The sequence below is a fragment of the Vanellus vanellus genome (genome assembly GCF_965231255.1).
Source record: "Vanellus vanellus genome assembly, chromosome: 7".
Lineage (NCBI taxonomy): Eukaryota > Metazoa > Chordata > Aves > Charadriiformes > Charadriidae > Vanellus > Vanellus vanellus.
Genome location: NC_138912.1, coordinates 38,380,822 through 38,406,989, shown reverse-complemented (window position 1 = coordinate 38,406,989; position 26,168 = coordinate 38,380,822). Strand labels below are relative to the sequence as shown.

The following is a 26,168-nucleotide window of genomic DNA, read 5'->3' as shown; positions in this document are numbered from 1 at the left end:
CATTTATTCTAGCATACACACACGCACACACATACTCCTAAATTGGAAAAGCAGCCATGAAGCCATCTAGAAAAATCATGAAACTCCCAGCCCATCAAATGTCCATTCCTCACTGGAATCTCAGTCACCAGAAGAAATAAATCTGCGAAATGGAATACTGCTGAGGTGATTTGTGGCTCCCTTCTAAATGGTCCCTTCAAGCAGACTCCCCATCCATTTGAGAACAGCAACAAATTTTGGCCTTGGCAGCAATTTGGCTGCTTCCAACCAAAGTAGAAAATGGGTAATGCAGACTAGAGGGGGCTTCCAGCACACTTAGAAACATACAGAACAGAGCTGCGCACTGTGAAACTTCATGCAGGAAACCTTGTGAACACACTGCGGTACCACAGCCAGCGGCAGAGACAGATCCTTCCTCTTTCACCCTCCCAGCCCTGCCTCTCCTACTTTGTCCTTCACTGCTCGCTGTGTGCCTCCTTCCTTTCCCCCCACATTTTTAATCCTTCACCACGCAGCACTCCTGCTTCTGAATGAAGCCCAGGGGAGCCCGAGCTGATCATCTGTTATATTTTCTTTGGAAGGAGTCTGATGGTCCGAAGGGATTCCCTGACAAGCACGATGCCGCCACCATCACCAGTAATTTTGTCTCTAGCCAGCTCTCACCCACCAGGGGACTGCAAATGCACACAGTCACTCAAACAAGGCTGCCACATCTCCTGTCACCAGGCTCACTGGGGACAACACTGTCCCAAGAACTACCCGTATTACAAATGATCACTATAAATACATAATGTGCATTTCCCTAATCCCTTTTGTTGGAGCCACAGCCTCTCTAGACCAGGATAATGCATTTCAACTTTCAAACAAAGACTTGGTAAGCCGCAAGGTTGCGGGGTGTGTGATTATAGATATTTAATGGTCTTTTTCTTACAATCAAGGTGCTATAGCACTTACGAAAGACACCACAGTTTTGGTGGTGAGAGAAGAGGGAGAAAAATAATGATACACTAAATACAAGAGGAAACACTGTTAAACTGCATGCAATTATCAAAAGGCACTAGAAAAATCGTTTCATTAAATACCTTTTACTATTTAAAAATAACATTTAAATGCATCTGTGATAAATCTGAGCTTTAGCTGCCTGTAATGACCACTGTTTTATAGCTCCAAGGAACTTACACATTATGATATATATACTTTTATACATGTTTTTATTAATGGTCATCCAAAATCTCAGCACATCCGAAAGCTTCAGCATCATTCACAGAAGTGCATAGCAAACACATTCAGCTACGATACTATTTGTATTGCCTGATGAAAGAAGGGCTCGAATAACATTTTTTTAGTCAAGGACAAACAGTCCTGTGGAGCCTGCAGGTGGATGCAGGGAAAGACAAAGTCAGGTAACACTTCAGGCCTGCAAAGCCATAGAGTCCCTTCAACCGAAGGGTTGTTAGGAAGAAACGCAGGTAAAAACCAAGCTGTTCTGCAGTCCAGGTTGCACTTAGAGGGCTGCCTTGTGTGCCCAACATACTTCACAAATAATCATCACGCAGTTAGGGAAAAAAGTCCTGAGGTTCAAGTGAGGCTTTACCAAATACCTCTTGTTTCTCAAACAACCACAAAAGAAGGCATTGATAAGGAAGGTTGGTCTCGGGCAGAGATGCCGTTCCAGTGGGTGAGTCTTAGTCATCAAAGTCGATTCTGATGGGGCCGCCTGTCAGGATGTGGTTTGCCATGTGACCAGATTCCTCCTCCTCCTCCTCTTTCTCCATCGCAGCCGACCTGCGCACCCGTCTCCGGCAGCCCTGTGCGCAGCGAGAGCTCTCGTCTAGTGCCCCACACACGAGGATGCGGCAATGCAAGAACACCTCCTGGAGGGTGGCAAGACAGCAGACCAAGTCAAGGTGCAGGTCTGGGAATCAGACTGGCCATGCTGCCAGCTCTCAAAAAGCGTGAGTGATACGATTCCCACAGTACAGCCATTTCTGTCCCCACATCAAGGTCCTTATCCACCATCACCATCCACAGCCAAACTGGCTGCTCCATCTGTTTTCTTATGTGCCCAAGAGAGGGCACATTTTCCAGAGTGCTCGGCTGAGATCACAGAGCATGGCGTTTGTCTGTTTGACAAGGGCTAGACAGGGAACATGAAGGCATGAAATGATCCTCCTGAGGAAGGGATGAAAATGCCAGGAATAAGCTTGGAAGAGCTCACATGGACTGGTAGGAAGCAGGCCAAGAACGCATGAAGCCTCACAAGGAGATGGACTGATAGAAACGTGCAAGAGAATTTGACATGAGCTGAGAAAACATAAAGCTAGGAGACCAAGGGGCAAAGGAGGAAACAGCAAGTTGATGAGGGGCTAAGACTGGTCGTTGAGGGGAGAAGGAGGACACAAAGGGAAGGGAGACAGCTGCCTTTTCTTTCTGCACAGTGAAGGCAGACAGTGACAGGATCATGGCTCCCTGCCCTCTAAATGACAAGAAGATCAAGCAAGATCCCTGCAAGCAGCAATTAGGGAAGCAAATATTTGTGAATGTTTGGTCAGTGGTGAGGTTTGAAGCAAAATCCATTGCACAGGCCAGGAAGATGCAGGTTAGAGGCAGCAGTGGCAATCAGACAGCCAAGTGAAATTTCTGAATTTTGAAAGATCTCACCTGTTTTAACCCTACTGAGGCTCTCCAGGAGCTGAAGAGGCACTTTATAGTTTTTGGAACAAGCAGCATTGGCTGAGCATAACAACAGGGACTGAAAGACCTGATTTCTTTTAGCACAGAAAAGGAAAACTATTTGTGTTAGGAAAATGGCGTTATCCTTCAACTAACTGTCTTCCCACTACAAAGCTTCTGCCCCAGACTGCCACCAGCCTGGACGGCCTGGTTTCACATCAAATTAAGCAGTGTGGTGTATCTGGAAACCTGGTATCTGTACTCACAAGAGCTAGAGAAGATAGAAGGTTGAAGAGCTTCAAAACCATAGACTGTCTTGTTTTAAAATAGGACACTGCATAATGTGCCTAACTCCCCAGGTTTCTGTTTGGTGACTGGGAACGCTCTTCTTGTCCAGCATACAATGGCCCACTAAGACTAGCCTAGAAGCAACAGTGATTTTAACCTGCTATAGACACAGATGCTGGAATAGGCACAGCAGCACCTGCCTTGGGCCAGCCATTTCTCCTTTTTGTGCTGTAAGACAGCCAACTCTGTGCTGAGGCTCTTCAGTCACAGCAGGGCTGATGCAATATCCAAGAGGTGGGTTTTGAGCTTACCTTGTTGTCTTTGCCCACAAACTTGAACACAGGAACCTGGAAATGCTTGGCAAGATGGTCCTTTGACGTGTACTGTTTCACCGAATCATCAGAAACGCAACTGAGGAAAGCAGAAGGATGGGCTTTAATGGGTTTCCCAGAAATGGAAAAAGAAAGAGAAAAAACATCCCACCCTATTTAACCAGAGAAAGGAAAGGAGGGCTTGGCTGTCTAAAGCTAGGCTACCATCCTTGTTACTTCCTGTTTGGCCACAGGAGAAAATTCAGGAATGATGGGGAAAAACACCAGCGATGATAATAGCATCTCCAGACAACGAACAGCTCAGCAGCAGAGAGCTGGCAGGACATGGTCCAGTCCCCTCGGCAGAGGGACTGCCAGAGAGCTGCAGGCAAGTTTGTCCTCATTTCACCTTCCTGTGCAACAGTCTGCAGTGATCAACAGAACTGTTATACAGTATGTAATGTATTATGTACTTTCTGTATACACATATATATGCACATAAATCACACTTAAAATAAGCTGCTACCTACATTACTAAAATATCACTGACGATATTTTTTTAAAAAAAATCAAGATCTACTTTGCTTTACATCATTTACATTTTTCTTCCTGCTGGACTTGATCAGACAGCTCAAATTCACTACAGCTAAAAATCACAATTTCAATTTCTCCATCACTAGCACTATACAGTCATGTGAGAGGTCACAGAACTGCAAGAAAATAAACTACTTTTATAAAAGTTACATTTCAGGTGCAGTCTATTTATAAACTATTACAGCCTATTTAGAGTTTGACAGAGAAACAGCAAGACAAAAATTTATGGTGACCTGATATTTACTGCTGCCTATTGCAAAGCCTGAGGCATTTTGAGAGGCCCAGATGCTGCTTTTATATTGCATTACAATGCAGCTTGTCCTTTCTAGCAAGTTGATTCCAGAAATGTGGACTTTACAAGATATTAAAAAAAAAAGTGGTGGTAGAAGAGACAAGAGGTAACGGGTGTGACAGCTGAAAGTCCTACTCTTGCAGCTACCTTTAGCTTCCATCTTTACACCAGAAATATGCAAGGCATTGTCAGAAATGCCGACATTTGACATGTTCGAATATCAAACAGCAGCAAACCCCACATCTATATGTAGCTCTGCTTTCACTAGAATGTGTGTTTGGAAATCTCTATACTGCTCAGCTGACTCGGCTCTGTGGGCGGCAGCTTACTGCAATCCCTCCCAGAATCGCCCTTCTGCTACGTACGTAGAACAGTGTATGTTCATGGCAGCCCTAAGCATTGGTCTGATCCTAGCATTATTTTCACCACCATGTGTTTCTGTAGCTTTTTTCAGCCAGTGGAGGTCATGGTCCAAAGGGATATCCCTGTCTGCAGCGCTTGTCTAGTTAACCTGCCTGGGAGACAAACATAAAAAGCCATCCAAGGGAAGCTAATAAATTAACATTGTGCATCTAGAAAAATTGACACAGATTCTTCCCCCTTGAGGCCAAACACTAGATGTTACTAAGTCGTTTAAGATAAAACTGCTCTTAAAAGTAGCATTCCTGAAGGCATCTGATTGTAAAGAATGACAGTTAAAGACTTTTCATAAGTGACTGGCCGAGCTTTGGGGCCATAAAGTGCCAACTCATAGTTATGTCCTTATTTGTGAGCCTATAAACAGGATGATTCTTAGACACTGGCTCAAACTGACTCCTAAATTGCAGGTTTTCCAAAGGTTCACCACACCAGTGACAGGAAACCTACTGGTTTGGGTCTAGGGAGAGGGAAAAATCAAAGAACAACAAGGAGGAACCAGGGATACAATAAGCCCCTACTATGACCCTAAGTGTTTCTTACGGAGGGTTCCAACAAATGCATTGTGGCATGACAAAGAGCTCAGAAACCTTCCAAGTCACAGGGTCAAACTCTTCAGCATTGGGGGGGGAGGAGGTATACCATGTCCCACCCTCCTAGGAAACCCCCAGATCCCGCTTCCCACCTTGGAGGGGTGAGAAGGGGCAGGGAGTACAGATATGGAAGGAGAACGGGCGACCCTGGCCAGGATACAGGGAAAATAACCCTTTTCCTGTGCATAATGTGCTTAGGTTAGGGGAGCAGACAGTGGCTGTGCCATAGAAGCTGTGCTCTGACCCTCTTATTGGGGGGCTGGAAGGTAGAAAGGAGGGCTTAAAGAACAAAATAACCACCTCAGCCTGCAAACAAGGGGCAGCCCCAGGAGTAACAAGATGAGCCTTGCAGTGGAACTGCCTTAACCACGTAATTCTCAGACAAATCGCAGCTCTTGACCACATCAGCTTACAATGGATCGCCCTCAGTGGCATGACCTTGCTCCAGATGCCCCAGAGAGCTGCAATATTTATCGCCTGTGCAATCAGTCAATGCTTTTTATTTATTTTTGTTTTGAGAAAGAGGAAGAACAAGATCAGAAGCAGGAGAGCTGCTTTGGGGTTGGCTGCCTGGGCTAGCAGCAGTACAGGGTACTACAGAGACAGCAGGGAGGGATCTGGGAAAATCCTGATTTCCAGTGCGGTCACATGAGCATAGGGAGAGGGTTGAGGAGTCCCACAGAAGGTGGCTCCCACCTCTTGCCAAGTGGAGACAGCAGGGAATTCACAGGGAAGAAAGCAGGAGAGAGAATTTTCCTATCCTCCAGTCTAAGGTATATTCCCTCAAATTTAAACAGTGTTTCCCTTCTGGAAGCTGCAGTTAACTCCTGCAGGTCTGATCCTACACAATCAAACTGATTTAAAAATCCCATCTTTATTCCCTTGGGCTTTTGGGGCTGGGTTGATGGAAGAAAACTGGGTTATTACAGAACTGTCTGGAGCAGGGACAAATCAGCAGCGCATTCAGCTAATTTTACTTTTTAATTGCTGCAAGCACACTGAGAGACAAAGAACTCCAGTTAGCTAAATAGCACATCATTAGCCTTTGGTCTAAGTGAGCGGTTCAACTTAAATACAGCACAGCGCACAGTCTGCCATGTCTGGGGACACCGAGGCCTGCAGTGATGGCTGGAGAGCAGAGCAGGCTGGATGAGGCTCCAGCCCTCTTTTCCCTTTGGTGAAGTTTTAATGCCCTCTGCAGGATAACAGTACCAAAGGGGCTGCTGGTGCCATAAATCCTTCAAGTGGTGCTGCAGTGAATTCAAGAGATGACATTTTCTGCCTTCTCCCTTCGGCTCAGGTTTTGGCCACAGTTTTGAATCCCATCATTTCACTCATGGTGAGAAATGAAGGAACGTTTGGAGCCTTGACTCTGTGAAGGGGAGTCAATAAATCAATCCTTCCATACAAATCCACTTATAAACCCCAGAAATGTCAGGCACAGAAGGACTGCAGCCTAGGATGGAGGGAGAGCAAGTTAATGCTGAAACCTTTGTCAGAAAGAAATGAAAACAGTATTTTTATGTACTGTACTCTGCAGGACCCTTTTGCTACAAGACAATCACACAGGACTTGTCATCACCAGCTGTAACAGTGGATGATTTAGCCTGCCAGCTGAAAAAATAATTGTTGTCCTCATTAGGTGGACTGGCAGACAGAATACAGGACTTAAACAAGCACAGGCCCTTGACTGTCAGGCTATGACACTTGCGTATGTCTTAGATATTACTTTGGCTGGCCTTTCTCACTAGAGGATAGCAGACGGGTTCCCAACTGTGACATTTCCACAGCATTGTCTGGTTTTGAGCTGCCAGGCGCTGCTGGATGCAAACACTCCACAGCAACATTGCACCATGGCACTACCCATGTTAGCACCCAAACAAGTATCTGAAAACAGGGGTCATCATAGGAGCCACAGCAGAGACCACAAAAATGCTCCCCAAACCTCTGACAGAAAACCTGTTACAGTGAACCCACAGAGCCACCCCGAGTTTTTTACTAGCATATCCTGGAATGATCACTAAACCCAAACACCTCAGAAAATTACAGCCAAACTGAGGGACCCTAAGCTTATTGCACTGACAGGCATCAGACAGAGAGCAAAGCAAGGAGAGCTCCCGGAGCTCCAACCAGGACCAGCCATGGAGTCTTCTTGCTCATGCTATAATAAAAGGAAATGGGAAAATTAAGAAACTTGCTCCAGTTGCTGCATGGCAGTGGCACACAGCCATCAGGGGGTTGTGCCGATTGGTTTGGCACTCTGCAGGCTGGCAGAGAGAGGATATCAGGAAGGCTATCGTTTCTACTGGAGCCAACTCAATTATCCACAAAGCTAGTTACAGGGAAATATGCCCTGTAAAGGCCACACTTGGAGTAACCTCTTTCACTGCCTCCCACTGTTTCTCCCAATCACTTTTGATGGGGCAGGTGGTTTCAGATTGATGGCCTAGGTACTGGTGATTGTGAGGAACACAGCAGATAGGCTGCTGTGGATAGCGTTTCCTGCGTCACACAGGCAATGCAACTTAGCCCCACTGTCAATTCCCATCTAATAGCCAGCAACAGAGGGAACAGTGAACTCACCCATCTTGAATCAGGTAGTACTTTAGGATCTCATCGATTTTTGAGGTGGGAGTGGCAAAGCAGCTTTCTACCAGTGTCTCTAGTCCATTGACATGTACCAAGGGTTCAATCCCAAAGTACAGAGAGTCCCGAAGCTTGAGGGTGGGAAGTGCACCCCTGTAGGGTTCATCAAAGTCTTTGTCTTTGAAGATCTCAAGAGTGAAGGGAAAGATGCCCTGGTTGCGACTCATGATTTCCAAGGGCGAGTTCTTGAGGTTGGGCACATAACCTTCAGAGATGGTATACCGGCGTGGGAACTCACAGGTCACCGGGATCAGCAGCTTGCTGGTGCGGACAATGATGTCCCCGTTGCTTCCTGGAGTCTGCTTTGGCAAGCCAGTCACCAGATTGGTGGCAATGATTTTGTCATTTATTACCTGCAGCAAAAAAAGTAGTTTAAGGGAAAAGGGAGGTCATTGAGAAAGACATCTCTGAGTTCAGACTAGCAGCTGAGTTTACCTTGTTCGGGAAACCCAGACACTAACCACTGAAAGGACAGCTTGTGAAGTTATATGCTACGACCAGAATGATGTTCTTCCTAACCTACGATCTAAGGGGCTGTATCAGTTTGCTGTCATTTTTAATGCACTGTATTCCTGTGTGAAGCAGAGGAATTTGCTTCCAGTTACTACCCATCTGCTAAGATGAGCTCTCTGGTTTCTGACCAGTTGCCAGTATAACCTTTGAAACATTATTGGGGGAACCAGATTCTGTCTCAACAGGAGGGTGAAGAGTCACACCACTTGCGCTTTCTGCACCAGAACGATGATGAAGCTGCCTCTATGAAGTGCTGGGTGCGCAGAAAGCAGTGCCCTTGCTGACAGACTCACACCACTGGGGAGGAAATGGAACAAGCTCCCCTACTTTGGGATGCCACCCCAGGTCTAGTCTGAGGCCAGCTACATGGCAACACTGGAAACTGCTCTGTTGGTACAGCTAAATCAACTTCATTCCCCAAGTAAGCCATAGCCAAGTCCCCAAATCAGAGAGATCCCAAAAGACAGGACAGCAGTGGGTATACATACGTCTACGACAGTGCCGCAGGACTTCAAGGAGAAATGGATGTTGACATGAGTGCCATTGGATACTCCTTTGCAGGAAGTGTTGATGAGGGAAAGGTCCAGGCCTCCAACCAGGTCCTTTGGGATGCTCACCTCAATAGAACTGGACTTGCACAGCACTGGCACTACAAGGAAAGTCCCCAGAATAACACTTTGCACTACAAAACTATCAGGGAGCACGAGTATATTGGGGAGGTGAGGAAGGGATATACATCAACTACTATTGGAAGAAACAAAGGGCAATCATTATGCTAGGTTTATGATACTATCTAACAACAGTAATCTAACTACCTATCTTACATTCCCATCTACACAACACAAACCTCCCAAGCTACCACTGCCCGAAATTCTCCTGGTGTGGTTACACCACAGAAGACGATGAAGATGACCGCTATACGTGCAGCAGAAACTTAGCTACACATTTTTTCCAGCTATACTTAATACTCAAGCACAGGTTTGATAGATCTCTCTTGCACTGCTATGTCCTGGCAAGCGCCTTTCCCAGGTACAGATATCAAATTCAGAGCACCCCAGGCAAAGCCATTTTTTAAGACCCTTTATCAGGTTTTACATCAAACCCAGGACATGTCAAAACAAGGCAGAGTAATTCCATATAGATGCTGAGCCAAAATGGAAGCACCTCAGAATGCCATAATAATATTTTTATAACCAATAAACCCAGCTCTGACAAACAAACCCAATTAGCTCACTGATTCCACCTTCCAACTTTTGAATTTTAGTACAGATCTCCAGGTGAACTTTTTAAATTAAAATTTCATTACATAAGAAATGGAGAAAACATAGATATTGGACAAAATGAAAAAGGAAAGAAGAGGGAATAATCTTCAATAAAAAAGTAATTGCTATATATATTCCTTGGGTCTATACATATCTATTCAGTTAGATACAGGACAAGCATACTGGTGCATATATTCTGGTCTCTTCTCGGCCAGAAAAACAAACACCCTCCAGAATTTCCATTTATCATATTTTAAAATCACATGACAAAACTTTCTGCAAATATACTAGTTCCCCAAGCTTTCTCCTAAAATTAATTACAGTCCCAATCCTTGACATTCATATGATTTCCCTCCCCTTAATTTTCATCCTCATTATATAATCCAGGATTATGGATCTTGGATACAAGGCACACTGCTAAAACATGCCTTTTACCCCCCTTAAAAAATTCTCCTCTCCCAGCTAAGGTATTTGTAACAGCTACTGCGTACCTGCAGGGAGCATTTTTTATTAAAAGTTGATCTTTTCAAGGTGATATGCTAAAATGTATGCAGTGTGCCCAAAGCAATATGCTCTCATAATGACATTGCTGGGTTAGAACAGAAAATTAAAGAACTAAGAATCACCTTAACTTTTTCTCCATCCACAGTAGAAGGCAAGTGGGAATAACTGAGCATATCAAATGGCAAAGCTCACAAGGAGACAAAGGGACTTTAAGAAACACAGTGCAATGCAGCCATAAATATCCTTTGGAGAACTGATTGGCTCAATGTGGATTTAAAGCATCACTGTTCTAGTGACTCTTTGATGAATAAGAAAATTTAATGCTTTTACAAAGGTGTAATTCAGGGCAAGAGAGTTTGGATCCCAACCGCAATTCTCCAAAGTTCAGGACCATTTTGGTTCAGGGTAACTGTGTATCTAAATGTCTTTGGCACAAAGGGGAAGAAAGAGGAGACACCTATTTAACCTCTGCTCTAGCATTGCAGGAGTTGCACCTGGGCACAGAAACAAGTGACTGAAACCTGTGAGCAGATCCACTTTTGATTCAAGCCAACTCATCACCATTTGGGGAAAACACTCTGGGAAACTACTTATACTAATGATCTCAGAGTAACTGGTAATGTAATTCAAACCACCCTAGACATTTGTACACAGAAGAGTAATCAATACTGAGAACAGTGTTTCAGTTCTACCAGTTTAACAACGGTGGTGCAAGCGGAGAGACTGCGTGCACCAGCGTGATTCAGCTCTGAGCAGGCCTGATTCCCCCAAGACAGACTGCCAGCAACAGCATTAGAGGGGGAGCTGAAAAGGAACTGGCAAGGTAGCCTGACTATACGCAGACATGTTATTCCAGGGCAAGGGATGAGGTCCCGACTGCCAAGACTGAGATGCCCAGCAGAAATGAGTTATCCTGGGTGCCAAGGAATCCACTTTTATTCACAACTTACATCCAGAGAGCTGCGCTCTCCTGACTTGCTGCCAGCACCCATCTCTTGCATCCCTGCCCCAGGCTCACCCCAGCCTGCGAGGCTCCTGAGAACCTCACCTAGTCTTTGCCAGGCAAACATTTCAGTTCTTCACCCTCATACACCGCAGAGTATCTGTAAGTATTGGGAAAGCCCCCTCATTACCACTTGAAACTCAGCTCTGCACCAATGCCTGCAAGTATCCTGACACTGGTAGGAAGCTTCTGTGGTGAGTCCAACACTCATTTTGCTGTCTGCTGTTGTTGGCACCATGTTTTGTCCACCCTGTGGCTCCTTCCTTGGCCTTTCAAAGCTGCTTGGAGCAGAGGTTATCTTTTTGCATAGACTGCTCAGTAGAACAGGTTCTCTGGTGCTGGGGAGCCCTGAACCATTGCTACAAACACAAATAAACTACACCATTGTACCCTGCTTAACTGCACATAAGACTTGGGCATGGGAGAATAGAGAAATGCCTTTCACTGCCACGCTTCAGAAAGAGGTGGGTACTCAGGTGGTCTGCAAAATTCCAAGTATTTCCCTGGCTGGTATCTTTGTGGGAAAATTGCAGCCAAGACTGTGATTTCTGTGGAAGATTATTAATGTTTGTTCTGAATGAAGAGACAGTGCAGAGGAGGGTTGATAAGCTGCAGATCCAATTGCTTCAGGCAACTGTGCCTACCCTGCACTGTTAATTGCACCACTATAAACCTGATTAGATGCCATAAAAAATTGTGTGGAACAGTTCCAGATATATTCTGTCATATCGGCTCAAAATTGCAGACCACTGCGTGCAGACATAAATTCATGAAACACAAAAGAACAAGCAATTTTGCTTTATGAGACGCTGTACCCCAAGCCCCAGCTTGGCACCCGGTGGTGCTGCTGCTCTCATTAGCGCTGTCAGAAGAAGCAAAAACACTGGCTGGGAAATGCATGGTCTTCTAACCCTGCTGGGGTTGCCTCAGGGAGCCAGAATTGAAGAACATTGCTCTTTTCTTGCCTGTATCCATCAATCAGACCTTCAATCAGTAAGTATAATCACAGCTCTTGGAAATCTCCATCTCCTCCTCCCCACCTGGCTCTCTGCTGGAGCAGTAAGCACTACTGAATCCCAAGGGTGCAGTGTTCACCCCTGAAAACAGTGCCCTGCATTCCTAAAAAGCTTAAAAAGCAGAAATTTCATCAGGTAGAACCATTCCAACTTCCCCTCTGAGGCATACCTACCTGCCTTATTGACTACCATGAAGTCTGAATCTGTTCCTCTAACTGATGTCTGGGCACTTTGTAACATGTCAGACTGCAGGGGGTTCGGAGCACACCAGGTAACACCAGCTTATCGATATTTTATCTAAAGCCCAAGTGAATTAGCCCATGACAGGCTCCCTTTTATTGCATCTTGGATCCTGCTCTGGCTATGGCCTGAGTCCAGCCCATTAGCGAATTCCCACGGAAATGTCTGAAAGCAACTGCACAGGTTCTTCATGGGCCCACCAAGGCAGAACACAAGCAGAGAGCTATGAGGTCTGTCTCTACCAGGGCAGCAGTGTACCTTCTCCAGCTTTGTGCTGAGCCTGACAGGTCTGAGAAGAGGCCAGGCAAGTCAGATAAGGCCCAAGAGAGCATTACCTCTGTCTTTCATGCACCCACATAGCTCTCCTCAACATGCAGTTTTGACTGAATGTCCCTGCAGCAGCAGATCATAGTAGACGTCTCTGTAAGACACACAGGCTGCTCGATGCTTCTGGCACCTCAGAGGCTCAGGTAGTTCTGGGACCATGAGACCCAGAAGAATCCTGGGTGAAGTCCTAGATTATAAGAAGTCATTGCGTGAGGAGCTACAGACCCTCTGCTTAACTCTCAATGCCCTCAGGAACTTCTCCCTGATCTGCTCCCTGTGCTCATTGCTGCAGAGCTAAATTGACCCCTGGGAGCCTGGATGTATTTGCAAAGGAAATCTCACTCGGCTCTTGCAAACTCAAAACAGGGAACACGCTTATTCCATGTGCAAGCTATAGGTGCAAATGAGTCAGCAGGAAGGACTCCCTGTGCAAGATTTGAGTAAAGTTCAGATGGAAGGTCTTCCAAGAATAACATTGCTCTTGCCTCTGTGCAGCAGAAGCAACAGTCAGTCTTCACATGCTATCTCGGGCACTTTTCCAAGGGACAGCAGAAACACCTACTATCAGAACTAGTGCCCTGCTTCAAGACATAGGAATGCTTACTGGAATGGCTACAGAGATACCTGGGCAAAAAAAACCAAACAAACCACCTCTCTAGCTCTATTTTTGGAAGGGAATGAACCACTTCAGCTGAAATTTTAAAAAGCCCAGTTTGAAGCACGGAAAATTTCAGTTCTAATAGCATAGATTTGTCAAAGGCATGCACAGCTGAAACAGAGCAATATAATGGGACATGTTAAGCAATCTTAATTGTAAGTGAACACTGCCAAAACCGCCTGTGAATGCAAGATGCACCCAGCTGGGTCCTGTGTCTCTGTTCTCCTGCCTGGTAATAAAAGCAATGTCTCCAGGCTCTCAGTTTTGGATGATGCGTCATTAATGACAAAGCCAAACTGGAAAGGACAGACTAAGAGAACACAACAAAAACATGAAGAAAAGTTCCTTCAGACATACTTTTGGTGTCAGAGGGTTGTTGGGGGAGGTTTTGTTGACTTACCTTGGCAAGTGTGATTGTCTTCTGACAGAACAAGACCCCTCGGACATTCACATTGGTATGTGTCTTCGACTTCAATACAGGTATGGCTGCAGCCTCCATTGTTATTGTGACAGCCTTCAATTTCTGCAAAAGAAAGGAAAATCAGCACACCCTGCTCCTCAGGCAGCTGCGTGACAGCTACGCAGGCCCCAACATATACTCCTGGCATGACCAACACAGAGCTTGAAGGCAACAGCATGGTGAGAGCTTGCTTCCAAGAAAATGCGGTGGAAACCTATTTTTAATTGTACAATTTCCTGTGTTTGTTATTTCACCATGAAGTTAACAAGGAATTCTGTGAAAAAGCTTACCAAGTTAAATCACATGCTATAACTAGCATACATAAGAAGGCTGAAGAGGCAATCTTCAGCTTGGCCGTTTCTAAATTCTGAGACATCCTTTTAAACGAAATTTTTGTGTTGTTTCTTACTTCAAAAAGGTGGGGGGAAATCCTCTTAGAACTTCTACCATGTGGAGGCGTACTCACTCCCTTAGTCATCAGCAGAATTAAAGCCCTGGGATTTGCAAGGGAGGTGTCTTGTGGCGGACAGACTCGCAGGTAGCCAGCTCCTATTCCCATCATGGAACACCAGAGAGAAGATGATATGCTCTTTGCCTGTGGGTTTCCCAGCTGCGATGGAAGTAGGCATAGCAGATTCTTGCATCCCCTTTGTAGGCTGAGGATGAAACTCTGCTCGTAGAAGTTTGTTTAGCAGGAATTCTGCTAGTTTGTGAGTTTTAGGCTTCGAGGCTGGCTATCCTGAGATGCATTATCACAGAGACAGAATGACACAAGTTCACAGTGTAAGGTCAGTTCCCCTCCTAATTTCCCCCCATTCTAAAGTGCAGAGGAGACAGGGCAGAACAGCTAATTGGGGGATTTGTCATGTCTTGTCTTACATCTTTTCTGTTCAGGTGAGGCAATTCTCTAGGGATCTGAGTTTTCGTGTAAAACATGTTCCTAACAACTACAGCTGCAGAAAAGAGCCTGAAAGGTCATCCAAATACATCCTGAATTTGAAAATCTAAGGCAAGTAAGGCCATTTCCAGTTGGTTTTGATTTCTATTATAAAGAAAATAATAGTATCGTCATTTATTTTTTTTAAATAACCCTCACTGCTTTTTTTTTTTTTTTAAACCTTTTAGGATGAATATTACTAGATGTTCTCAGTAAAACAACAGTACATATAATATAATATATATAAATAGAAAATATTATTATAAATATAATATATAAATATTATAAATACAAATATATAAATATAAAAATATAATTATATATTCATAAATATATATAAATATAAAAATAAATATAAATAAATATTATATATAAATAGAAAATATTTCTCCCTAAGTTTGCCATCAGAAATGACTGTGTGGTTTTCACTGAAATGTAAAGAAAATAATGGAAATCCCATACTCAATCCCACACATTGCTTGGAAAACAACAGCCTGAACACGCCACATGGGTAAAAGCATTACAAGGGAAATTTTGAGACACTCCTAACCCTACTCAGCCTCACCAGCTCGTGTAATCAAGCTAAATCTCCTGCATTTGCTGAAAGCAACAGCTGTGAGGTGGCTCACAAGTAAATCACATACTCTAATGGCTCATAAAGCGAAGGACACATCTTTAGAAATAAAACTCACTAACAAGATTGTAAAAATCCTCAGCAGCAGTGTTAAACTTGAGAAAAGCACCATCCTTTTCACAGAAGTGGAAGTTAAATGATATATCAAAGGCCCTACAATCCAACTTTGGGAACGCCAAAAACAAATGAGTTTCCAAGCACAGACTATTCCAGCCCTGTCAGAAGAGCTCAGGAATAAAAAATGCCACGTAGCACAGCTGGTTTACGTGACACCCCACCAGCTCAGTGCTGGATGTGGAAGGGACAAAGCCCACAGATCATTTTTGGCCCTAGACAACTTAACAACTACTTAAGGAGCACTCTGCACAGCAGCTTTTCCCAGGGAAGTGTCACTGTCTGGATGAGTGATGTTTATTAACAGAGCTCGGAGAGGAGATTTTCACAGAAGTGAGATGAAATGTGTTTTGGTATCAAAGAGGGGGAAAAACAGCAACAAAAACTGCAGCTTTGAGCCAGCCGTCAGTGAACCATAAAGAAGGGTGGAGTCCAGCCCCAAAATACAATGGCAATCCCTCTCTCCCCCTGCACTAGGGATGTCTGCCATGCAGCAGCTAATGTAAGGTTGCATGCAGGCTGCAGATGTATTCAGTTCTGGCAATTGAGTAGCTTGAAAGTGAGGCACATCTGTAGCTATTATTCTTGTCTGAAGCCACACAGTACCTGTGAACATACAACAGATCAGCTTTGTCTATGAGGGCACACATTGCTCTTCACAGCTGACCACAGAAAACATCAATGCACGGGTCAATTTTTGCTGGTTTTTCTTATTTCTGCTCAAAGATGTTTGTACATTGTTAGTGACAACAGGTCAAACCTACAATTTGGTCTTTAAGCCCTTGCTAAGCTACCACTCTAAACTTATCAAGGGTTTTCAACCTGGCTGTGCCACAACTGGGAAGTAACTGTAGCAGCTTCACACAGCAGAGCCCACAAACCACTTAAAAAAAAAAAAAAAAGCAAAGAGTCAAAATGGAGCCCTAATCTCAAATCCAGCTTCTGGTTACAGACTGGCACCCTCTATCCTCCATCTCTAGCCTGGGACCTTCAGTGATCCTCATACTCTCATCTAACGTCATGACACTACCCCACACCTAATGCTAGCTGTCAAAACCAAGCAGTGCTAGATCTACCAACACACAACTATCGTGCAAATCTCCAGAGCCAAATCCCAGCATCTCCAGCAATAACTAGTTCTGTCTGGACAACCAATCTTCCAGATCCACTGCTGCCTCTCCTCGCATGCAGATAAATACAAGCAAATCCTAACAGAAATGAACGAGGCAGGGAGAACAACAAGGAGACTCCTCTCTGCTTAATTAGAAGGGTATTTCAGTAACAACCCCACTGGCAAGCACAGAAGTGATATGAGTGACATTTAATCCCAGCTGCAAGGAGCCAAGGGAGAACTAGTGCTGCAAGGGAAGGGGAATGATTTATATTGTTTCCAGCAGACTGCGATAGCCAAAACCTCACCTTCACAGGTTTTCCCATCACTTCCCAGCGTGCGCCCGATCCCACACTCACAGCGGTAGGAGTTCTTCAGGTTAACACAAAATTCACTGCAGCCTCCGTTGTTCTGCTCACATTCATTTTCATCTGAAAAAAAAACAAAAACCACCACACTATCAAAACACGCTTCTGGTAAACACACTGCTGGCAAAAAGAGGCTGCTACATGGGAGCACTGGGATTGGACTGGGACCATGGACTGGCTTTCCTGGCCTCATGACCTGGATTAGAGCAACAGAAATGAGTAATCACCACTAAATGCTAAAGACCACTATCTATTGACAGGAGCAGAGTGCTTTGCCATGCTGTGTCTACCTCAGGAACAAAGCAGACACAAGGGGAAAGACAGCATGCACACAGCAGCCATTTTGGAGTGAAGATGGACACAGTCCCACTGGGAAACTTCCAAACTGGTTCCATGTGCTGGGGAGTTCATGTTTTCATTTATCTTCTCATCCTAAACTCTGCTCTACTCCACTCACAAAGACATTAAAATGGAGTTAACATGACTTCACTGCGTGGTAAAACTAGGTGAATACCAGAATCAGTCAAAAATAAACTCTATCTATTTTTGTATCACACCTGCTACTGCTACACGTGGCCAACTACCCTACAGCAATTTTAAATGATTCAACCTTTATTTCAAAAAAAAAAAAAAAAAGAATGAAAACCAGCTGTAAACATATAAACAAAGCTAAATCAAATCAAAACACTTTAATGAACACTATGAAGCTTCCCCAAGAAAAGTCATATCATGAGAAATTTCATTATTTTTGCTTCTTGACCCAGCTCTGGCTGTTCCATACCCTGGAAGGCTCAGGTGTTCCTGCAGAAGAGAAGTGTCAGCTCATCATGGTGAGACCTAACCTGGGTGCTGGTGCCACACAGGCCACCTCAACCATTAGTTGCTTAGACACTCTGTACCAAAGAGCTCAGTTCCTCATTGCCACATGACAACCCTCCCTCCTCTGCCCTGCTACTCCGTAGCCCTCTACAGAGCTGTGGCACCTACCTTTCCAGCTCATAAGAAAGAGAAGTGCCTGAGCCGGCATCCCACACTTTCAGGAGCACACTCAGTAATGGTTGCAGAATAACCTTGTAATGGGCCTGGACTGAGTTTTTATAACCTAAAGCAATATACCCATAAATAGTACCTGTGTCACGTTTCTGTGCTGGCTGCATTCAGCTCTACATTAGAGCCCTCCAGGGTGCTGAGGGTATTTACTGAGGAAAAAGCACAGCAGATGCTTTTGAATCTCTTGGTAAAGCTCTGAAAACTCCTCCTAATTTTCTCTGTTTGAAAGATTAAATTTCCTCTATGCCTGGCTGCTTTTTTTTTTTTCTTTTTGAAACTTACTTTGTTCTCTGAGATTCTCATTCTTCAACCTGATTTAATCTCTGCATGCAAAAAGCGAACCAAATAGAAAAGAAAGACAGCCATTGCTATTGCTGAGCCACAAAACTAACGATTTCTCATAGGCAGGCCAGAATGCTGAGGTTATCAATCAAAGTTCACATGGGGTTTCACCAAAACAGCTTAGAAGTTACCATTTACTATACGTCAGAAGCTTAAAACAAACACAACAAAAAAAGAAAAACACCATTTTAAGAAACAGGTCAGAGATGAGCTCTCTTTAGTATAAGTGATCTCACACATACACAGTGCTTGCAGTTGGTAGTGGTGTGTCCTTTCACAAGTGATGCAAATTGAATATTTTTAGCTAAAGAAATGGCTGGTACCCTGCTTTGGGAGGGAGGAAGCATGTCCAGAAGACACACACAGGCCCTTCCCTTTTCACACGGGACAGGCTCCACACTTTCCCTTCTAACAACAAAACTAAAGCTGCCTAAACAGAGGGTGGAGAGGTAAAGGGCTACTGGCAAAGGCATAGAGATGCTGTTAGAAGGTCCTAGAGCTTGGCTTGGTCAAGAACCGTATCTAGCAATTCACCTTGCTGGTCCTCCAAGTTCTACAACACACAGATCTGTCCTTGCTCTTCCACACCAGTGACAACCAGAACCAGAAACAGGCTGGTTTTCTTGAGACTGGATCAGGAAAGTTGCTGAACTGATTTTAACCATGGCTTAGTCCAACATGGATCCAGGTATTCAAGAGGTCAAAGGCAATGCACTGAGTCGGTGGATCCATGACAGAAAGTCGAAGACCTAAATCTAACCCCTAAGTAAGTTTGCATATGAAAATACAATTTGGGATCAGCAGTTCTACTCTGGGATTCAAAGCATATAATGTACTGAAGAGAAGTCAGCCTAGCACAGGAAGGTTCACAGACAGAGCTGCTTAGCATTACTGCAGCATCTTCAGTCCCCTCTTAGGGCGAGCTGGGAAAGGAAGAATATTCTCCATATAGGAAAGGCATAGGAAAGGCTAGTACAGATTTATTTGGTTTCTCTGGAAGGCCAGCACAGTTCCTCTCAGATATGATTGCACAATTACTCAGCATAACAGAAAGTCATTAGAAAGATGAGAGAGCCATACAAGAAGAAAGGTTGCAGGTAGGTAAACCAGTGTGATTATTACAGCTGAGGTGTTGTGCCATCTGGTTGTCATGAAGAGAAGCAGCAGTGCACAATTCCTGCCTAGCCTGGCAGCAGGGGGACGAAGGCAGCTCCAAGCACATGCAGACGGACTCAGGACTCCCGCATGCCTCCCTGCTGCAGGAAATCCTTCCCTGCGAGCCTGCCACACATTTGTTGAGCACTGGTGCTTGTCAAGGGCACTTCTGTGCTTGGAAGTCTGGCAAAGAAGCAGCCAACAGATGATTTTAATTAGCTGAGAAAGCTAAGGCAGCCACTCAGCTGCAGAGATGTGGAGCAGCTTTAGCAAATCGTTCTGTAGAATCGGTGTGAGCAAGTGTAAATATGCAGCAGGGCCAGGCTGCTCTCTCCACAGATTGCAACGATTGTGGCCCCTACCCTGATGCCCACAGACATGAGGAGTGTGAAGAAAGAAACCACCCACACCTGCTCTGTCAGCTATAGTCCGTATGGAAGAAACTCATTTGCAGTGCAGCCTGCTGGACCAACTCTGCTGTCAACTCCTCTACCAAATTAAGCCTCAAAGACAAAGATGAGATCCCACTTCCCCCAAACACTAGCATCCCTTTCTCCCTCCATTCCATCTCTTCTTATCTGTCAGCGTGGCTCTGCCGCTCCCCAACAGCCCCTTGCACTGCCTAATTGGCCTAAACCACAACACCCACAGACCATCTTAAGACCTCGCTGCCCAGCTGCTCTCCTCCCAGCACCACACACAACCACAGCTGTCCTTCACCTCATGTTCATGGGGATGCCCTCACAAATCCCTGAAACCCATGTTCCCCGCTCTGCTCTCACTTACAGCCCTCCACCTTCCTCCTAGTCTTGTTAGTCTCTACCTGCGCTGTCACCAAGTGCGAGCCCCTGAATATCACCTTGTCATGCTGCCTAGAGCCACTGAGGCTGTGCTGTGGCCTGCAATCCTTTGGCTCTCCTCAAACCCTGGGCCCTGGACAATGCCCTACAAGGGCAGTAAGTATGGTGAAGCTTAGCACATGGCCCTATGCCAGCCAGCAAAACTTCTTGGAGGAAAGAGGCATTCAACAGAGCAGGCGAGAGGAAATCTCTAATGACAGACTGCACAGCCATTCCTGAATACCAATGAGGCTGAACCATGATTTTGCAAAGAGACTCCACTACTGACAGTGAAGTTGCTGCCTTCAGCAGCTGGACCATGCAGAAAGCAAATTCAGCCTCTGTACTTATGTAGCTCCAGGGGCACCAGAATGTATTCAGTCATGGGATGTCATATCTCACCCTGGGGGGAACCATTTACAGAATCAGAGACCTGATCTAGGCAACAAGGGTGAAAAACTTCTCTAAGAATACTTTTCCTTTTTTATACTGCTTTGTGAGACAATGGATTGAGATGCGAGCAACAAAACAAAGCAGAAAGAAAGCGTCAATAACCGACAAGTTATTTCTACCCTTACCAAGACATGTCTGTCCATCTGGTCCTAGTGTTGTCCCCAGGGAACACGTACAGTCACTGGTGTCCAGGCAGGAGTCCTGGCAATCCACCACATCACAGATGTCATAAAAATCTGGGGCACAACAAGAATGTTGTCAGCACAAACCACTGAGCATGCACTGAAAATACTGTATTTGTACCAACAGCTTCACGCCCTATGTCTAATCCATTGGTTACAGACCTAGCCCACACTAGAAAAGCTGAATGACTGAAGCTGATGAGAAACAATCTAGTTTAATTAGTGTAAGTCAGAGATGCAAATTTTGGCTTTGGTAGCATGCCAAGACAAACCACTGGGCCCACAGAGAGCATTAAATCACTGTGGCCAGGTCAGCTACAGAAGATTTCCGCTAGCTGAACAAAGGCTAGAATTCATGGAGGTGAAACAGTCTAATCGATCTCTTATAGACAGGCCACCACCTCCACGGCATCACCTGACACGCTTCTGGGTGAGAAAGCCAGAAACCAGTCACTACTCTCTCAGGTATATGGATGCTCACTACCTCTCCTGCATCACAGGGACGAAGGGGTTTCAGAAAAGCAACCTCAGCAGTTACTTACGCCCACAGTATGCATGGAAACAAACGCTAGGCTTGGTTAAGTGATACACGTAGTACCCGCCCGGACACGCCTTGACATCAATCGTGGTATTCCAAAGGCAGCAGTTCCCATTGAAGCTGGCACAGGCCTGGCGTGGGACGATGCCATCTGACTCTCGCGGGTGGCTGCCATTCAGCCAAATGGGAGCATGGGTGCCACAATGGTTCTCCGGGATGCAGAAGGTAGGCATAGCATCGCCAGCCATGCCAGTGAAGCGATACCATTCCCCGTCGATTTGACTGTCGCATGTTGGCTGGCCGTGGGAACCGTTTATCTGATGATCTGTGTTCCTCCAGGGCTCGTTCAGGCTGATGTAGGCAGAGCAAGGGTCCAGGGCTGAGACATGCAGCAAGAGACAAGAGAGAACATCTGGTAGATATCAAATCAAGTTGTTGACTGATAATTGCAAGGAATGCAAAATAATTTCTTTTTCTATTCCTGACTTAACAGAATCATTGTGATAGATAGAGATCCCCAGGGAGAAACAGCAATACCAGCTAACTAATTGCCTTATGGAAGATTCTGACAGCTCAACTTAAATGTCTTGGAAGAAAAAGTAAATTAACAGAGCTCTTACACCATTATGCAAGAGTCTGACATGCTGTTTAGCTGCTGTAGAGTACGACACGGGAAAAAAAGTAATATAAATAAACTTGAGGTGCAGGGAGTGATTTTGCCATAGGAAATGTGTCTTGGAAGCACTGGATAAAGCCTAGGACATCCACCCTTTGGCGACATGCTAACTGAGCACCTGCAAGCCCCTCCTGAAGTCACTGGTAACTCGTCCACATCTTGGAGAAGAGGACCAGGCCTCAAACAAGTTACGCAGCCTCTCTAAAAATCCATCCATAGCCCTCAAAGTTGAGTTGCCGTAACCATAAGCCAGAGATCACCTTGCAAAGCATCAGTTAAAACATGAATTGCAAGATATGCAACAGAAATGTTACACTTAAAGTGTACAAAAAGAAAATATTCCATTTCAATTATTAGACCTCTATATAACTGTAAGCAATCTCTAAGCATAATTTATCAGTTCCTACTCACTTCAGAGTACAATTTTAAACAGCTAAATATAAGAGCTACTATCCCAGGTCATAATGAAGTTGATCTATAGCCCAGCAGGCTGTCTCTAACCAAGAGTGCATGCTTAGAAAGGTGAGGTGGGAGAAAGAGACTCTGCTCCATTTATCTGGAGTTTTATTCTCCGCTGTCCACATGCCCCAGTCTCCTTTAGACACTCTGTCCCCCACCTCCCTCTCTGCCAAATGCTAACCACCTCCATGATTCACAGTATCTCTTGTGGTTTTATGAGATGTTGCCACCTCCCTGCATCTACAACAGCTTCCCAAAATCTTTTTGTTTATTATCTTAAAATCTACAAAGCATGAAGGTCTGAATCAGGTCCTTCTGGGGAACAAAATGTTCAACTCTTTATGCGGTCATGGTCCTTGCATGCCCACAAACCCACAGGAGATTAGATGTTTATGAGTGAAGTGAGTGTTTGTGAGGGCAAGATACAAACACATGCACTTCCTGGTATGTCTGTGTCTGTTTGTCCAGTGCTCAAAGAGCATGTCCCTTTTCAGAGGCCTTTCTGAACCTTCTGCAAACAATTAAAACATAAGAATAACATAAGGAGAAAAAAAATGAAAAATTGAAGTGTTCATTACATTTTCAGTCTTCTCCTAATTAACCCCAATTTGGCAGCTTCCTCACTAAAAGTCCAGAGGTTTCATTTTCATTTACATCTAATACCTGGATCAAGCACCACTTACCGTGACTAGCTATTCCCTATTAAGCAAAATGAATGCTAACACTGTCTTGAGTAAGGAAAATTGATTACTATTTGATAGAATTAGGGTAATAAAACCAATCATTCTGATTAAATGCATCTCAGACTGGAACTTCCCCTGTACTTTCCACACCACATTTCCTTTCAAGTTCTAAAATTGCTTTCTGTTTGTTTTGTTTAAGCAATAGGGTGATGCAATTTGGGTGGGGGGAGACATTATCTTGTATCTATTAGAATGCTCTGGTGCAGACAAACCTTCTTGGTTCATTATTTTGATTTGCTTCACTGACTTTGACGTGGGAACTACAAGTGCTTCAAGTCACCCTTATTTAGATGCAACCTCTGTAAATATCTGTCTCACTGACATGCTATCTTGTACCTTCTCACAAATACAACAACTCTCTTGACAAACATCCTTATGCCATCCTCAGCCGTAGACACATTTTGTTTGGCCTCGAATGCAGCATAAAAGGCAGGGGCAGCTGCTGTAGTCATAAGAGCTGCACGCTGGCACAGGGAGCGCAGGTCTGGGTTACAGAGAACCTCCAGTACCATAATTCATGAGATATACAGAGGAGCAGAGTCACTCCCCACCACAACCAGCCCTTAGTTCTCCTGAGCAGCAGAAGGGGGGACTACAGAAGGAAATCGCTGATGAGATTCACCAGACGAGCCCCTGTGAGCTCTCAATTTCACCCACCTCTCCATGCCTCCCCTTGCCCACAGACAGCAGCAGCACTGTTAAATCCCATCCTCCAAAAGCTTGCTTGACTTCTTGCAACAGGGAAAGATGGGTCCTGCCTTTGCACACAGCTGAACAGAGCTTCCTCTGGGCTTCCCTCAGTGTAACTCACTTGGTTTCCACAAGATGATTTGGTATGGCCTTAGGGTGACTCACTGACTAAGATTAAAAGGTTCTTGTATTGTTAAAAGCCAAATGAAGCGAAGCGAGGAACACCCTGTCGGTTTCCCAGCTGGGGAGCACCAAAAATACACACACTCTCATTAGCTTTCATATAGTATAATTAACTTTATGAAATATTATTTGTAGACAGACTCTGAAAACACTTATCTAGGGAGATCACATAGTCTCCTGAACATTCAGAAGATAATATAAAGACAAAATTTACTGAGATGAACATGCAGCAGCTCAGGGACAGCTGGAAGAAGGGGAGCAGGGAAATGGGGTAGTACACCCTCCCATCTTTAATTTCTGCAAGAGCTTCAGGCAGGAGTGAAGAGGAGGCAGACAGGCAGAAAAAGCAGAACTTTTGAACACTGCAGACCCTTATGGCAACCCTCAGACTGCCAGGACTGCCCTAAGCCAACCTCCCTGCAGACACCAAGCAGTCTTTGGCAGCACAATTTAGTGAAAATTAATCTGAGCTTTTAAGAAAAAAAAAAAAAAAAAAAAAGAGGCCACAAAAATATATAAGCAACCAATCAACCTCTCATCTCTTCTCCCCAAACAACAAAAGCATGGGGGGTTTGCACAAGACATATAACTGTCTCCAACTCCCCTCTGTTTTTCATTTTTCTTGGCTCAATTTTTTCCTCCCCAACACTTCTTGCGTGGCCTGAGCAATTCAGCCTGACAAGCATTAGCTATGAAGTAAAGCTTTTCAATTTGTAATCTTGATGATATCATTAGTTCTCCAGCTGACATGCTAGTGTATAAATTGGATGACAAATCAGGCTCTAGCAAGCATTCATAAACCCACCATTCTGCAGAGAGATTAATCCTGCGCGTGTTGTGTAACTGGAGGTCTCTGCTGTGGCCTGACTAAGCAACGAAAGGAGCAGCACTGCATTATGACACTAAATTCACTTAAGATTTGTCAAAGAAGCAGGTGAAAAAGTAGCATAATATCTACTCATAGAGTCTCTCCTCCAGAGGGAGAGGAAAATCCCACAGTGCCTTGGCAGTAGAGATTGTCCCAATATGGGAGGCTTCACCCTCTGTGACAGAAAGATCTTTCCAATTGGAAAGAATTTCACACCACCTTCCAAGAAACAGGATATTTCTCACGTTTTTCATTCTTTCACCTAAGAATACCAAGGCTCTGCATGAACCTTAAAGGTGGCAAATAGAAATAAGCTTGAAGGCAATGCCTCTTTACTCACCCATCGAAGACACTGGCTGCAACTGGATGATGAAGCAGATAGAGAAGAACAAGTACTGGAACATCCCACTCTGCCAAGGAACAGATACCACTCAAGTAACAGAGGCTTGAAAGCCCTTGCACACGCTGTGGCTCTTGCAGCCTTCCTCTCGGTGGAGCTTCTGACCACAAGCTTTCTGAAGAGCAAGTGTGACAGCTCTCCTGGGAGTTTATCAGAGGAAGAAGCCGAAGGGATGTGGGCTACAGCTCCAGCCTTGACCTCCACAGAGCAGTTCTGCCCCTTATTGACAACAGAGATGTACTTACTGATCAATCTTGTTTTTTGGACTCAACCCGCTATTGTTTTCTGGCCTGACCGCCCCACAGTGACACCTCCACTATCTTATCTGGAGAAGAATTCTAACCAGGGACACCCGGACATCCCGAAGGGATGGAAAAGAAGAACAGATGGGTGCTTGTTGTTATCTCCGCTCCTTCCACAAGTCATACGACTTCATGGCTCCCCACAGGCAGAAAACACCAGCTAGAGAGCCTTAACTGCAGGAAATAGTGGCCAAAGGAGGAGAACCGATCCTTCCGAGCAGAGATTGCAGATGAGTGCCTGGAGCAGAGCTACAATGGGAACATCAGTCAAAGTGAAAGACGGATGTCCCACAGGGAAATAAGCTGTTCCTATGCTACACAAAGGCC

At 44.8% G+C, this 26,168-nt stretch overlaps 1 protein-coding gene across 1 annotated transcript; it reads right to left on the bottom strand.

Annotated features, from left to right (window-relative positions):
- Positions 1-899: 899 nt before the first annotated feature.
- On the bottom strand, positions 900-25,543 carry OIT3 (oncoprotein induced transcript 3; the record flags this gene model as incomplete). The annotated part of the gene is made up of 9 exons (XM_082486773.1): positions 900-1,874; positions 3,273-3,372; positions 7,752-8,167; positions 8,816-8,976; positions 13,738-13,860; positions 16,902-17,024; positions 20,926-21,036; positions 21,525-21,899; positions 25,480-25,543. The coding sequence occupies 9 exons, from the start codon at positions 25,541-25,543 to the stop codon at positions 1,686-1,688; spliced, it is 1,662 nt and encodes a 553-aa protein (XP_082342899.1). The 3' UTR covers positions 900-1,685.
- Positions 25,544-26,168: the final 625 nt, after the last annotated feature.